Here is a 16,877-nt window from a genome sequence, read left to right on the forward strand (position 1 = left end):
CACTGTTGGGTGAATACATCCTCCAGAGCATATGCACCCAACAGTGGCCACAAACCTAGCGTAGACCTAGCCTTACATTGTCAGTCATCCTTGGGCTCATTTTTTTACTAGAAGGGCCAAGTACAAGTATCACAAAATCACTGACCGGTTTATTAAAGCACCGGTATACAATGAAGCCTGACATGCAGCAATGCTCATATAAATACCGTTTTTGTGCATAACATGATAAAGACATATTTACATATAAAATATAACATAACATGGCATAACAAGGTGTTACATAAAATGGTACAAGCTACAAGGTGCTCCACTGGTGGCCACTGTGGTGGAGAAAACGTGGTTCACTACTCAAACAGCTCTCGTTGGTGCACCAATAATTTACACGCTGACATGATTGGTTAATGTTTTGAGCTTCCAGACCGCTGATGCTGCATGAACGATTCTTTGTTATCAGATATCTAGGAGTCTACCGACGCCAAACTCCCATCTCCCCATCGAAATAAACATGCACTCTTAAGGGGGCTTTACACGCTACGACATCGCTAATGCGAACTCGTTGGGGTCACGGAATTTGTGACACACATCCGGCCGCATTAGCGATGCCGTTGTGTGTGATACCTATGAGCGATTTTGCATCGTTGCAAAAACGTGCAAAATCGCTCATCGGTGACATGGGGGTCCATTCTCAAAAATCGTTACTGCAGCAGTAACGAGGTTGTTCCTCGTTCCTGCGGCAGCACACATCGCTCCGTGTGACACCGCAGGAACGAGGAAGCTCTCCTTACCTGCCTCCAGGCCACTATGCGGAAGGAAGGAGGTGGGCGGGATGTTACGTCCCGCTCATCTCCGCTCCTCCGCTTCTATTGGGCGGTGGTTCAGTGACGTAGCTGTGACGTCGCTGTGACGCTGAACGAACCGCCCCCTTAGAAAGGTCACAGCGACGTCGCCGGGCAGGTAAGTATGTGTGACAGGTCTGGGCGATGTTGTGCGCCACGGGCAGCGATTTGCCCGTGTCGTACAACAGATGAGGGCGGGTACCAACGCTAGTGATATCGGTACCGATATCGCAGCGTGTAAAGCCCGCTTTAGGGATACTTTGCACACTACGATATCGCAGGTGCCATGTCGATGGGGTCAAATCGAAAGTGATGCACATCCGGCGTCGCTGTCGATATCGTAGTGTGTAAATCCTTTATGATACGATTAATGAGCGCAAAAGCGTCGTAATCATATCATTGGTGTAGTGTCCGACATTTCTATAATGTAGCTGCAGCGATGGTACGATGTTGTTCCTTGTTCCCCTGCGGCAGCACACATCGCTGTGTGAGAAGCCGCAGGAGTGAGGAACATCTCCTACCTGCGTCACCGTGGCTCACGCCGGCTATGCGGAAGGACGGAGGTGGGCGGGATGTTTACGTCCCGCTCATCTCCGCCCCTTTGCTTCTATTGGCCGCCTGCCGAGTGACCTCGCTGTGACGCCGCACGACCTGCCCCCTTAGTAAGGAGGCGGTTCGCCGGCCAGAGCGACGTCGCACAGCAGGTGAGTGCATGTGAAGCGATAATAGCGATAATAATAATCGCTACGGCAGCAATCACAAGATATCGCTGCTACGACGGGGTCGGGGACTATCGCACTCGGCATTGCAAGCATCGGCTTGCGATGTCGTAGTGTGCAAAGTACCCCTTAGACAAGCGTGCACATTTATCGAGAAGTTGGGTGAAACAGCAACAAGCCTACGACCAACGGCTACGGTGTATGGCCAGCTTAACCATTTGAGACCGTCAAACTATAACATTAGAGTGTGTTTACATTATTTTTTACAATTTTTCTGGACTATTGATTTTCACTTTTATCCAAGTCTGCAATACGTATATGTAATTGTGTACACTCAGTCTCTGGGATAGACGGGGTGCACTGAAGTCTCTGGCAGTTGGAGCTTGAAAGGAATCTCTTCTTTTGAAGCATGTACCATAAAAATAAGAATATCAACATTGTAGAGACCAGGGCAATTGGTATAACAAAGTGACTTCTGGCTACAAGAAAAAATAGAAATGTTAGAAAAAAATAAACAATAGTAACAATGCAAAATAATAGAACAAATGAACATGCATGTGTGAGAATACAAGCCATTTTGTATTGTATAGAAACCATCTTGCCTTATAACTGAATGATGTCATAGGGTTCAGCTAACACTGATGGACGTGGACGTTTCACATTTCTACACAAACCCCTGTGGCTCTTATTGATGCATAGTAATTTCTTTGTGTGAGGTACTATATAAGCTTGTCACATGATGCAATGAAGCAGAAACTTTCAGTACACCATAGATGGTGTGTGCTGTATTGATTTCTCCGAGCTCTTGTAAAACAAATCTTAAAAATTTGGAGTTCCAAGGGCATAGAAGCAGTGTATTTCGCTCACATATACATCTGACATACGGCACAAATAACCCCCTATGTATAGGCAAACAAAGAAGAGAGGGGTCTCCATAGCACATAGCCCTCCCCCATTATACTGCTGAGATTTGCTTCTTTCCTTCATTCTTCTTCTAAGACATTTGGGTCAAGAAGTGAGTGGCGGTTCTGGCTGGGGGGTCCCGTCTTGGAGTGGTGCAGAAGCACAGAGGCGACACTGTCTCTTAACCACAGTAACAATGAGCCTTACGTAGATGAGGTGTTTGCATAAATTGTTATAATCTCACAAACTAGCTGATATAAGGAGGTTTATAACCGATTCACAGACTAAAAAACTCCTTTCTTATATAGAAATAAGATTTAATAACAGAAGCGATAAAATACAAAACACTTCCACAATTCAACCCAACCCATTGGAATTAGTGTCAACAACACAGTAGAACCATGTATCCCCCCTCCAATAATTTGTTCTAAATATTACCTATAAATACAGAAACCATATGATGATAGCTCTGTTCCCCTATGTAAGGGGGTCTTGATAATTTAGATTGATATAATCAGAAAGGTACTCATCAACAGTCTATGAGGGGGACCTTAATGATATTCAATGTAAGTCGAGCAGTATAGAGTTACCCCTGATCAGTCCAATAGTCAAAAGTCCTAAACTCAAGGTCCCTAAGGGCATCGCATTACCATAACCCCTGATTAGGCACTGGGGTGTAAATCTGAAATTGCTGATGAACAGCATATAGAACAGGAGGTTGTACAGTTGTCAACCTATATACCCCTAGCTGACTGATCAAGGGTAATTCTATACTGCTCGAATTACGTTATTTCTTTTCTTCATGAGGGGGGGTGGAAATTAGAACTTCTGCCTGGGGCTCCATGACTTCTATGTACGCCCCTGCACTATAGTATGTATGCCCTTGCTGCTCTGTACTGCTGGAGTTGCATAGATTTTGAAAGACGAAAATATGGTGCCGTGCTCCAAGCCATGATGGTGGATTATGAATGTATTCACTCCTAGAAAAGAAACCGTACTCTGCTGCAAAGACGGCATTCTGCATTTGTGATGCCCTGGACTAGCCAGGTAGTCATAGGTAGGCCCTTACACAAACACCTTCCCCCTTTAATAAGGTGAGCAGCCAACCTACAAAACCCTTGTCACCTCTCTCAGTGTTCAATGGTCACATCAGGGGGCGGGGCCAGGCGGTTGGCCATGCCCACCTAGGAGTCCAGAGAGCCTGAGACAGGAAAGAGTGAGAGAGTGGAGTTGAGTCGGTTTGGAGTCAAGTTCAAGTGCAGCAGGCCTGAAGTGTCAGGTCTGCAGCGTCAACACTGACCGGTCGTAGCCCTGGTACCGTGGCAAGGAGGCAGACGGTGGTGGCCACCTGCAGTAGCTGGGATTACAGCCGGTGGAACCGTAAGGACCGGGACCGGGTAGTGGCCCGCCGGTACCGAACCGGGTAACTGATTGGAAACCGGAGCACTAGGAGGGGTACTTAGACCCAGTACGAGGCCCAGAAACCACTGGACCGAGTCGAATCCACTGATTGAGGACTGGATTTTAGGTCCTTTCCCACCTAAGACCCGACTGAAGACAACAGCCCAACGATAGGCTTAGAAGGCCACCGCCCAGTCATCGAGACCACACGGGCCAGCGTCTGCGGGCAAACAGGCTCTACCGGCACACACAAGGCTGGGGAGCGGATTACCGTTGCTCAGGCATAGAAGACATCATTTCTACCAAAAGTGAGGTGCAGGAGAAAGGCGGAAACCACCAACCTGAAAAGGGGAAAAGCGCAGTCGGCTGCGGGCACCGTCCACCATCTTGTTTGGTTTACCAGAGACTCCAGCGTGTCTGTAATAGTGAGTACAACAGTGCCTTCGGGCCGCGCACCGCGCCGCCCCGCACCGACACGCCAGCACGCCTCCATTCCCTCGCCTCAGCACCTCTCTCGGGCCCCCGGGACCATCTTCCCCCTACCCACGGAGGGGTCAACACCAAGCTGCGCAACACCGTCCCCGGGAGCCTAGTCAACGGCAGCGGTGGTGTCCATCCATTCACCACAACCCGTGGATGGCGTCACAAACTTAAATCCCCAAACAACTGCGGCCTCGGCCGTAAACATCCCAACCGAACACTACCCCTTACGTAGCGCCAGCACCCTTTCAGAGCGACGTGACCCCTGGGTCCTTGAGGAGCTCGAGACACCCACCAACGAGCACGGATCCGAGCGGCTCGGCAGCCGGCCGAGCCCCACGGCGGTACACATCAATTGGTGCAACGCTTCATCTTTAATTTCTAAAATATGTGTATGAACTGTACACATTAAAAGGAGCGCAGCTTTCCGGGACAGAGAAGTAACAGTAGGACGCAGGCTCTTGGTACTGAGGAGGCCCGAAGGCCCTTCAATTACATATAAAGACACTTATAGAAAAGGTACACTCACCTCTGTAGGAATCTCTCTGGATGAAGGAAATCTTTAGACCTGGGGGATACAATGAAATCTAATTTTAGCTGATAGAATACATATATATAGCATTTTTGCATTATATACTTTTCTAACCTGAAAATTTAAAGAGAACCTGTTAAATTGATTTGCCATAAATCACCCGAACCAGGTTATTTTTGCATTTTACAGAACTTTATATAAACATTCTGGGAAGCCACAATGTAAAGAATGACCCATAGTAGAATGTGATCAGATGTAGTAGTGTATAAATGGCCAATGTGGTCGACTAGACGTTTGCAAAAATAAATATAGTTTTGGTGACAGCATTTATATGTATGGCTGTTCTTGTAAAATGTGGACAGCTGGAGTCCGTCAGAGCCTTTATGTCGAAATCCCATTGAGGACTATATGTTGGTATAAGTTAGAAATTGTATTGCGGTACTATTTTAGCATTAGAGTTGAGCATTATATGGGATTTATACAGTAGTATTGTTTTAGATTTGTAGGTATGTATCAAGTTAAAATGGCACCTGTTATCAAGTGAGATATATAACGCAGTAAGTGCAAATCAATTTGCAAGACTGAGTCCAGCAGACAGTTGGTAACCTGTGCCGCTAGATGGACGCCTTGAGAACCACCTCCATCCTCGCGGCATCTGAGGCTCTCCTTTTGATTAACTGGCCGTGTGCGATGCCACAAGATAATAAGTTTGTGCCAGGACGGCTAAGCAAAAGTACAGCCACAGATGCCATCAGGTAGGAGGTCGTTCTAATGGCTCCTGTCCAACGACCATAGATTACTGACCTAGCCGGTGGACCAGGTCCTACAAATCGATTCACACCAAGTCTAGCAATTAGTGAACAGTCAGTTCTTGAAGACTCTCTACTAGAAGAAGGAAAGATGTGTAAGGATCTGAGAGAGTTTGGCAAGGGACAGATTGTGATGGCTTGACAACTGGGACAGAGCATTTCCAAAATGGCAGGTGTTGAAATGTTCCAATTATGCAGTGGTTGGCACCTACCAATAAAGGTTAAAGTAAAAACAAGTGAACCTGCAACAGGGTATTGGGTGCTCAAAGCTCACTGGTGTACATGGGGAGCAAGGGCTAGTTTGTGTGGTCCAGAAAGGTGACTGAAAATAGAAAATACTAAAAAATGGGATTATTATCAATGATAGAAAGATATCAGAATACATTGTTTATTGAAACTTGGGTCCAGGTATCTGAAAACTGATCTGAGTGGTCAAGCTGACTCCTGTCCACTGCTTACAGTGGGCATGTGTGCATCCGAACTGGATGACAGTACAATGGAAGAAGGTGATGAACCATGTCTTCTTTTACACCAGGTCGATGGTCAGGTGGGTATGTGTACCTTACCTGGGGAAAGATGGCCCAAGGATGCACTATAGGGAGAAGATTAGAAGGCTCTGGGCAATGTACTACTGGGAAACCTTGGGTCTTGGGATCATGTAGAAGTTACTTTGAGGTGCATCACCTATCTAAACATTGTACAGACCAAGTTTCCTCCTACATGGCAACAAGATTCCCTAATGGCAGTATTACAATACTAGTGGAGCATGGCTGGAATCATATGGCTGGACGAGCATGGGCGAGGAACAGCAAGTGGTAGTGATGTTCTGGGAAGTAGCAATAGGAATTCTAGGAAACAGTCTGAAGATGAGTAGGAACAATCTGGATAATACAATGCTCAGGAGCTGGAGACTGGAACGAGGCTAGACACACTACTCCAGCAATGATTGAATGTTCTGTGCGTCTTTAAAGGGTATATCCAGGACTTTAAAAAAAAAGTGATTCCAAGCACTAACACTAAGCCCTAAATTTAATAATTAAAAAAAATCCTGGAAATTCTGATGCAATCTAAACAGTAACGTCTTACGATGTTCATCGATTCCTATGGAGCTTTGTTCTGTGAACGTTCTCAGAACAAAGCTCCATAGGAATTGATGGACATTGTAAGACATTACACCATTGGATTACGTTGGAATTCTTTTGAATTAATAAATTGGTAAACGATGGAGTGTGGGAGAGTCTTTATTCAAATAAACTTTTTTTCCCTGTGTGTGTGTATTTTTTAACTCTACACTTGCTGGGTTAGTAATTGGGGTGTCTGATAGATGCCTATCTATTACCAACCCCTGGGCTTGATGCCAGCTGTCAATTCACAGCTGGCATCAACCCCAACTACCATTACCCTGATTACCATCATACCAAGGCAATCAGGAAGAGCTGGGTAAAGTTCCAGAATTGGATCATCTAATGGATGTGCCACTTCTGCGGAGGCTGGGGGCTGCTATTTTTGGGCTGGGGAGGGCAAAATAACCATGGACTTTGAAGCCTGATAATACCAGTCCCCAGTCTGTTTTACCTGCGCTGGTTATTAAAAATAGATGTGAGCTCACGTGATTTTTTTTTTTTTCTTTATTGTTCACAACAGTGTACAGGCATCTTTCGCGTGAAATAAAGCTTGTTGATTGGCTGCACTGCAGCCTTTCAACAAACTTTATTAGCATATGAAGAGTACCCAAACTCCAAATTTGGACACAGACAGTCTGTTTTTGAGTTCGAACCCCCGACACCCGGTGTCGGGTACAAACTTCTAAATTTACCATTCATTTCTAATAAAGAGGAATCTCATCTGGGATGTATCCACTTGGGAATCCCACCTATTAGGAATATGAAAACATCTATTCTTTTCACACTTTGTCCGTGCATGTCTACCTCCTGACCTCAGGTCTTCCTGTCTGGAACGCTAAACAGGTCTAGAGGATCTGCTATAAAATGCCTCCAATAAGTTCAAAATGTGTCTGGGTCAAAACACCTGAGGAGAGGGTGGATGATACCAGATCTGAAAGTAACCAAGGAGTGCATGCAAGTCAGACATTGTCCCTCAGGCCCTGCACTAGGTAACAATTATGACTTTTGCACCTGTGTATTAGTGAGTTTTGAATCCAGTTCAAAAGTTCTACTTTTGACTATTTTGAACGTCAGGGTTACCAAATTTACTTTTTATTTTTTTCTGGACGACTTATCAAAAATTCAAGGACAGACAAATATTTCGGACACTTTGGAAAACCATAATAAATCGTTATGAATATAACTGATTTATGTCTACAGCCTATAATTCCGATATGAAGATATCAGCTGCATTCACTGGAGACTACAATATGATTATATTTCTAGTCAAAATAATCTGTAGAACTTTCTTCAGCCGCAAAAAAATCACGAACGCCTTACTTTTTTTACGGACAGGGCAGAAAAGTGCTTTATTTTTACAGACTGGCCTTGAATTTCTGGACGGTTGAAGCTGCTCAGTTCTTAGGGTCTTGGTTGTTGGAAGGGCATATCCTTCTTTAAAATGAATCTCTTAAGGCCCCGTTACACGCAACAACATCGCTAACGAGATGTCGCTGGGGTCACAGAATTCGTGACGCACACCCGGCCTCGTTAGCGACGTCGTTGCGTGTGACACCTATGAGCAAGTGTTAACGATCAAAATTACTCACCTAATCGTTGATCGTTGACACGTCGTTCATTTCCATAAAATCGTTGCTGGTTCAGGATGCAGGTTGTTCGTCGTTCCTGAGGCAGCACACATCGCTACGTGTGACACCCCGGGAACTACAAACAGCAATGTACCTGCGTCCTCCGGCAACGAGGTGGTCGTGACTTTCATGCGGCTGCTCTCCGCCCCTCCGATTGTATAATACTTATATCCTCCCCGTTAGAATTAGTATATGTATTATACAATCGATTTAACTTTTCTCTAGCAGGATCTGTGTGAGGTCATACCCATGTGACCAGAAGGGGCGGGGCCTCAGCCAACAAAGCTGATACCAGGAAGCAACATTTTTCTGTTTGCTGAGGCCCCGCTCCTTCTGGTCACATGGGTATGACATCAGCACAGGTCCTGCTAGTGAAAAGTTAAATCGATTGTATAATACCTATGCTAATTGCAACAGGGGGAGGGAATAACTATGAATACCCCCCAGCTATTATCTAATCCTCACAGCTGCTGTCACTCAAGAAGCTGGTGATTTTATAAACTTTACTTTCTTGGATTTCAAAACCTAAACATCCGAGCTGACAACTACAGGTATGTATAGAATCAGCCTGGTAGTGCCAGTATAGCACTGGCTTTAGGTAATATATGAAAATCCTGGTGATTGGTTCCTTTTAAAGTAGTCTGAACTTTCTGCTCCTGAACATCAGCTCTCTATGCACTGACTTACCGGTGGTTATTATCGTACCTGTTGATGGAAGACATAATGCCCCCTGTAGTTCTGTATCACAGTCTTCAGCTCTCCAGTATCCACTAGTGTCAAGGTATACGCAGCCTCCATGGGACGGTGACTCTTCCTCTGCCCATGATGTAAATAGGGACGTCGTGCCATCTAGCCACTTAAAGTCGTTTCCACTCTGGACATATACATAAAACAGATTTCTCTGTAATCTCACCATAACCTAAATCCATTATAAATGTGTTATTGATATACAAGTGTTATATAAGTGTAAAATAACATAAAATAAGGTCTAACTCAAAAAGACCTGACCCGCCAGGTTCTTTTTACAGACTAGAGGTCTCAGTTGTGCAGTTTCTGAAGGCAGCTGTGCAGATTGAAATACCTCTAATTGGAAGACTGAAATGACCACTCGGACCTTTGCTTCCGAAGTGGCCATCAAGGGTTTTATGTACCCCCTTAAGAATTCGGGGGAAGGTGCAAAGTAACAATAAGCTAAACCAAAAGTAACAATCTGCCAGGAGAAACACTAGGCACCCAGGCTGTAATTCCAAGCAAGGTCCACTTCAGAAATATCACCAGCAAGAAATGCAAGCCCGGGAAAGCTTTAAATAATTTCACCTGACGGGTGACAGGGCAGACTGAATTACAGCATTGGAAACACTTGTTGGCAGAAAGGCAATGAACACACAAAGTGTTCAGAACCAGGATAGTGATCAAACCAGACTGTGGCTCAGTGAAGAGGGAAACGGCCCATAGTGCGGGACACTACCAGATCAAATCTGAGACATAACAGTTTTATTCTATGTAGGAATACCCCTACTGACCTACATTGGGTATACATGAAGCTGAATGACAATAGGCTCTCAATACCCACTTAAAACAGTCTATAAAAAAGGGAATACGAGCAAATAACTATTGTGTTTACACATTGATGGCTATTTTCACTTACTCTAGCACTATAGGATCCAATCCAGTGAGGATATCCCAATCGGTGAACAAGGATGGTCAGAAAGGCGTGGTGATATTGGTCAGTAATGCTCGCCAAATAACCATCATATTGTTGGCAAGCAAAGGCAGCCTCATACCAGGACATGTGGCCAGATATTATTCTGTAAGTTTTATCTCCATATTCCATAGTCTCTGATACCGGGAACAAGTCAGAGCTATTAGCAGCCAGATTAGAAATGTCTAAAAACAATGAAAATATTTTTTATAAAAATTACTTAAGTAAGAACTTAGGGCCTGATTCATCATTTACGTTTTTATAAGTAATTTCTCAGTTTTTTTCCTTGTGGCATTGACTGACTATTTTTACTGTTCATTAATTTTGCTCAATATCAAAAATGCTTTTTATTTTTGTCTGTAAAATCTCTTAATATAATGGGAACGTCCAGCTCTCCCTCTGTTGGAATTCAACTCTCCGGAGCTGGGAAAAGTAATGTCCAAATGTAATAAATAGGATATGAAGAAAATAGTTTATTCCATAGAAAATCCAAAAATTAAAATACAAACTAAAAACTTATCATATTGTGCAATTCATAAATTAAACATAATACATCTACGCGTTTTGGGTGAGAACTGCCCTTAGTCATGATAACACTACATGTGCCTTGTAGAAATACATAGTCTTATCCCATTCAAGATTACATAGTTACATAGTTACATAGGCTGAAAAAAGACCTAGGCCCATTTATTTCAACCTTCCTCCACCAATTATAAGATTGTGTTCACTAATTAATTAAACAGGTGATTTCATTATCTATCACACCAAATGCGTGAATGGTTAACACATTGTTCAGACATTGATCACATGCCCAAAACGTGTAGATTTATTATGTTTCACTTGTGAATTGCAAGTTATGACAAGTTTCATGTCTGGATTTACCTATTGGATTTTCTGTGGAATAAACTCTTATACACCATAGAGCTAGAAAGAAATTGAAGAAGAAATCGGGTATATGCCGCGCTATCACCATAAAATCCAATGTTAATTTAATTCCTTTATTCTTTGTACAGGTCGATGCGTTTCGCAGACATCTGTCTCCTTCATCAGGACATCAAAGGAACAGTATGGCATCAGCAGAAGACATGCTTCTGTGGCGCCCTGGACAAGCCAGGACGTCACAGGTACTGCAACAACACACCCCACACCCTTGTTAGGAACATCAAAGTCAGACACAAATCCTTGTTGCCTCCCTCCAGGGGCTGATGTCCACACCAGGTGGGGCGGGGCCAGGTGGTTGGCTCCTCCCACCGAGGAGTTCACAGTCCTGGAGGCGGGAAAAGGAAGGCAGTTGAGTTTAGAGTGTGAGTTAGGGAAGTGGTAGTGGAGGAAGTGACTGGCCGTGTCTGGGTACGTGGCCCAGGCACAGAAACAGCAAGGTTGGCAGACGGTGGTGACCGTCTGCAGGAGAGGCTGATTGATGCACAACCGTAAGGACCGGGGTCGGGCGGTGGCCCGCCGGTACCGGATCGGGGAGCGAAGAGAAGCCAGCACCATCCGGCAGGGCCTACGGACCCCGACCAGGCTAGGAGTCGCCGCTAAACCGGTCAAATCCGTCAGCGACGGGAACCTCCGGGGTTTCCCAGCAATAAAGACCCGACTGAAGGCAACCGCTCAACCGTGAAGGGAAATACAGCTACCGCCACAGCTAGAGTTCCCAGGGCCAGCGCCTGCAGGCAAAAGGGGCTCCTCCGGCAAATATACTGCTGGGGAGCGGGTTACCGGTGGGAAGCCATCGGGGCCGAGAACATAACACCGGTGCAGGGAGAGACAGTTACCGCCAACCTACCGGGAGTGACCGTCGCAGCCGTCTGTGGGACTCGTCCATCCAGCCGTTTGTTTTACCAGAGACTCCGTGTGCGTTACTGGCTGAGTAAGTACCACTGTGCCATCTGGCCCGCGACCCTGCACCTGGCCAAGCCCCGCAATCTACCAAACAGACAACTCCGGGCCCCGGGACTACCAAAATCCCCCTACCCACGGAGGGGAGAGAAACATCCCAGCTGCTCCCCGTCATCGCTCCCGGGATCCCCGTACAGAGCAGCGCTGGTGCCCCAACCTCACCACATACCGTGGGTGGCATCACAAACCGACATCCCAAACACCAACAAAACACCCCTTTCACTCACGGGCGAGGAGCGCCGCTCGAGTCCCCGGATCCACCCACCGCTCGAACCACCGAGCAGCAGCAGCAGCAGCGCCGGACCCGAGCGTGGTGAGCGCAGCGCCCCGCCGCCCGCAACACTTCTATATATACATGTACAGCGCCACGTCAGAAGACCGCCTGCCACAAATTCAAATCCTGGCGGGATGATCAACTGTTACATTACCGGCCATGTAAACATACAAATAGTACATAAAAGGACACATAAAAAAAAAAAAACAGAAAACTTGATACATTTCAAAAAACAGTAGCTAAAAGGACAAAAAAAAGTTGAAATAAATTATATTAAAGGGAACCTGTCACCAGTTTTTTGCCCTATAAGCTGCAGCAAACACCAGTGGGCTCTATACAGTATTCTATACAGTATTACAGTGGCTATATACAGTATTCTAATATGCTGTATATAACAGCCCAGGCCGCTGTGTACAACACAAAAAAACACTTTATAATACTTACCTAAACTGGTTGCTGCGGTGGATGTGGCACAGATGGGCGTCTTCGTCCTCCAGTGGCGGCGCCGCATCTTTCGGCCATCTTTGTCACCGCTTCGGTCGTCCTTTTGAAGCCGGGGTGCATGACGTATCCGATGTCATACACACTCGCCGGCATTCAGGTACTGAACAGGCGCACTTTGATCTGCCCTGAGCCTACGCGGGATCGGCGAGTGTGTATGACGTAGACGCGTCATCCACTGCGGCTTCAGAGGGAGGACGAAGATGGCCGAAAGAGGCGGCGCCGGCACCGGAGGACGAAGACGCCCATCTGAGCCACATCTACCGCAGCGACCAGTTTAGGTAAGTATTATAAAGTGTTTTCTATGTTGTACACAGCGGCCTGGGCTCTTATATGCAACATGTTAGAATATAAGAGCCCAGTGGTGGTGGCCGCAGCTTATAGGGTAAAAAACTGGTGACAGGTTCCCTTTAAAACGAAATGGAAAAAAAAGAGAAAAAGGAAAAGGAGGAGAAGGAGGGAATGCGGGCTAAGCCTTCTGTGCTCGCAAGATCCTATACAGATTTTAGAGTTCTAGACCCGCTTTCCCTCCTCCTGCTCCTTTATCTTTTTCTCTTTTTTTCTTCTTCATTTTAATATAATTTTTTTCAACTTTTTTCGTCCTTTTAACTACTGTTTTTTTAAATGTATCAAGTTCTCTGTTTTTTATGTGTCCTTTTATGTACTATTTGTATGTTTACATGGCCGGTAATGTAACAGTTGATCATCCCGCCAGGATTTGAATTTGTGGATGGCGGTCCTCTGACGTGCTGCTATACACATATATATATATATATATCTATATATATATATATATATATATATATATATATATATATATATATAGATATATATATATATATATATATATATATATATATATATATATATATACAGTTAGGTCCAGAAATATTTGGACAGTGACACAAGTTTTGTTATTTTAGCTGTTTACAAAAACAAGTTCATAGATACAATTATATATATAATATGGGCTGAAGGTGCACACTCCCAGCTGCAATATGAGAGTTTTCACATCCAAATCGGAGACAGGGTTTAGGAATCATAGCTCTGTAATGCATAGTCTCCTCTTTTTCAAGGGACCAAAAGTAATTGGACAAGGGACTCTAAGGGCTGCAATTAACTCTGAAGGCGTCTCCCTCGTTAACCTGTAATCAATGAAGTAGTTAAAAGGTCTGGGGTTGATTACAGTTGTGTGGTTTTGCATTTGGAAGCTGTTGCTGTGACCAGACAACATGCGGTCTAAGGAACTCTCAATTGAGGTGAAGCAGAACATCCTGAGGCTGAAAAAAAAGAAAAAATCCATCAGAGAGATAGCAGACATGCTTGGAGTAGCAAAATCAACAGTCGGGTACATTCTGAGAAAAAAGGAATTGACTGGTGAGCTTGAGAACTCAAAAAGGCCTGGGCGTCCACGGATGACAACAGTGGTGGATGATCGCCGCATACTTTCTTTGGTGAAGAAGAACCCGTTCACAACATCAACTGAAGTCCAGAACACTCTCAGTGAAGTAGGTGTATCTGTCTCTAAGTCAACAGTAAAGAGAAGACTCCATGAAAGTAAATACAAAGAGTTCACATCTAGATGCAAACCATTCATCAATTCCAAAAATAGACAGGCCAGAGTAAATTTGCTGAAAAACACCTCATGAAGCCAGTTCAGTTCTGGAAAAGTATTCTATGGACAGATGAGACAAAGATCAACCTGTACCAGAATGATGGGAAGAAAAAAGTTTGGAGAAGAAAGGGAACGGCACATGATCCAAGGCACACCACATCCTCTGTAAAACATTGTGGAGGCAACGTGATGGCATGGGCATGCATGGCTTTCAATGGCACTGGGTCACTTGTGTTTATTGATGACATAACAGCAGACAAGAGTAGCCGGATGAATTCTGAAGTGTACCGGGATATACTTTCAGCCCAGATTCAGCCAAATGCCGCAAAGTTGATCGGACGGCGCTTCATAGTACAGATGGACAATGACCCCAAGCATACAGCCAAAGCTACCCAGGAGTTCATGAGTGCAAAAAAGTGGAACATTCTGCAATGGCCAAGTCAATCACCAGATCTTAACCCAATTGAGCATGCATTTCACTTGCTCAAATCCAGACTTAAGACGGAAAGACCCACAAACAAGCAAGACCTGAAGGCTGCGGCTGTAAAGGCCTGTCAAAGCATTAAGAAGGAGGAAACCCAGCGTTTGGTGATGTCCATGGGTTCCAGACTTAAGGCAGTGATTGCCTCCAAAGGATTCGCAACAAAATATTGAAAATAAAAATATTTTGTTTGGGTTTGGTTTATTTGTCCAATTACTTTTGACCTCCTAAAATGTGGAGTGTTTGTAAAGAAATGTGTACAATTCCTACAATTTCTATCAGATATTTTTGTTCAAACCTTCAAATTAAACGTTACAATCTGCACTTGAATTCTGTTGTAGAGATTTCATTTCAAATCCAATGTGGTGGCATGCAGAGCCCAACTCGCGAAAATTGCGTCACTGTCCAAATATTTCTGGACCTAACTGTATATAGATATATATATATCTATATATAGAAGCTTGTCTTCTGCAGATGTCATACTGTTTGTTTGATGTCCTGATGAAGGAGACGGATGTCTCTGAAACGCGTCGACCTGTACAAAGAATAAAGGAATTAAATTAACATTCCATTGTGATAGCGTGGCGTATACCCGATCTCTTCTTCAATTTGTTTCTACGTCTAACCCCGGGGCTGCGGCCGTGACCATCTTTGCATTTGCTTTTCAGGGCTTGTGACTTTCACAACCGCAATAGGTGAGTGCGCCTAATTTCTGTCAATTGTTCCCTACCGTGTAAGACCCTATTGTGCTTCTTTGCTCTACAGAGTTATCTCCTGTACACCGTAGAGCTGGAATTTCCTAATTTCCTATTTAAAATTTATAACAACTTTTTAGAGACAAAAAGTTGCTAGGATGTTGCAAAATTTGCTTGCTAAATTTTTTTCAAGCGTACATAAAATCACTCCATGGGGAAATTGAAGTACATTTGTGCAAAAATTCAGTGACCTTTTAAAAAGTTGCAATTGACAAAACACATAAAAAAAAGTGAAAAAAAAACAAAAAACGCCAAAAACATAAATGAAACAAGAGAACACATTTAATATAGTATTTAAAAAACCACAAATTTAAAAAAAGAATTAGGCGCAAAAGAAATCCAATTGTATAACAAAAGAAAAAGTAGATTTTAGAGTACTGTAATGTCATTGTGGTGTTGTTCATGAGAATAAATGATGTAAGGATAATTTCCGGGTTGGTGTACCCGGAAGTAAAAGCTGATACTCAAAAAGGGTGAAGAAGGAAAATCCAGCACTGAAGGAGAGCCTCACAAAAGGGGATAAGATTAAAAAATAATTTATTTCAATAAATAATTTTTTAAATTTATCCTGTTTTGCGAGGCTCCTTCAGTGCTGGATTTTCCTTCCACCCCCTTTTTGAGTATCAGCGAAAGAAATACAGGCAAATAAACAAACAAAAAAACACCAAAAACTAGACAAATAAAGGAACAAAATGCAACAATGAATCAGCTGCTTTATGCTTAACCTATATTTAAAAGGGTTATCCCATGAACAAAATTTATTTTAAAATTCATTTTAGTCAATAGACATTGGAATAATAATAATTACCACAATTAGATGTGTTTGAAAAAAATGTTCCTGTGCTGAGATAATCTTATATATGTGTCCCTGCTGTGTACTGTGTAATGGCTGTGTCTGACCATACAGGAACATGCTCTGATCATACCGCATCTCCTGGGCAGGGGAGGAGGTAAAAGAGTATTTTGACATTACAGCACGGGATCGTAAATAACAAATACGGTAATTTTATCTTTCAGATAAAACATTTGATAAAAACAAGCAGAAAAATGTTTTACCTCACAAAAAGAATCATCTATGATCCCATGCTGTAATGTTTCTATACTCTTTTTTATGTCCTCCCCCGCCCAGGAGATGTGGTATGATCAGACCATGTCCCTGTACGGTCAGACACGGCCATTACACAGTACACAGCAGGGACACATATATAAGATTAT

General features: G+C 43.9%; 1 protein-coding gene across 1 annotated transcript in view; it reads right to left on the minus strand.

Annotated features, from left to right (window-relative positions):
- Positions 1-1,520: 1,520 nt before the first annotated feature.
- PLA2R1 (phospholipase A2 receptor 1) overlaps positions 1,521-16,877 on the minus strand; it is an 86,196-nt gene continuing 70,839 nt past the window's right edge. The window contains exons 23-26 of the mRNA XM_075318826.1: positions 10,081-10,319; positions 9,138-9,306; positions 4,869-4,907; positions 1,521-2,034 (exon numbers count right to left, since the gene is read on the minus strand). Coding sequence (XP_075174941.1) covers positions 1,835-2,034; positions 4,869-4,907; positions 9,138-9,306; positions 10,081-10,319 — 647 coding nt within the window. The 3' untranslated portion in view covers positions 1,521-1,834. The remainder of the gene's footprint in view (positions 2,035-4,868; positions 4,908-9,137; positions 9,307-10,080; positions 10,320-16,877) is intronic.

Source organism: Anomaloglossus baeobatrachus, chromosome 7 (assembly GCF_048569485.1).
Source record: "Anomaloglossus baeobatrachus isolate aAnoBae1 chromosome 7, aAnoBae1.hap1, whole genome shotgun sequence".
Classification (NCBI taxonomy): Eukaryota; Metazoa; Chordata; class Amphibia; order Anura; family Aromobatidae; genus Anomaloglossus; species Anomaloglossus baeobatrachus.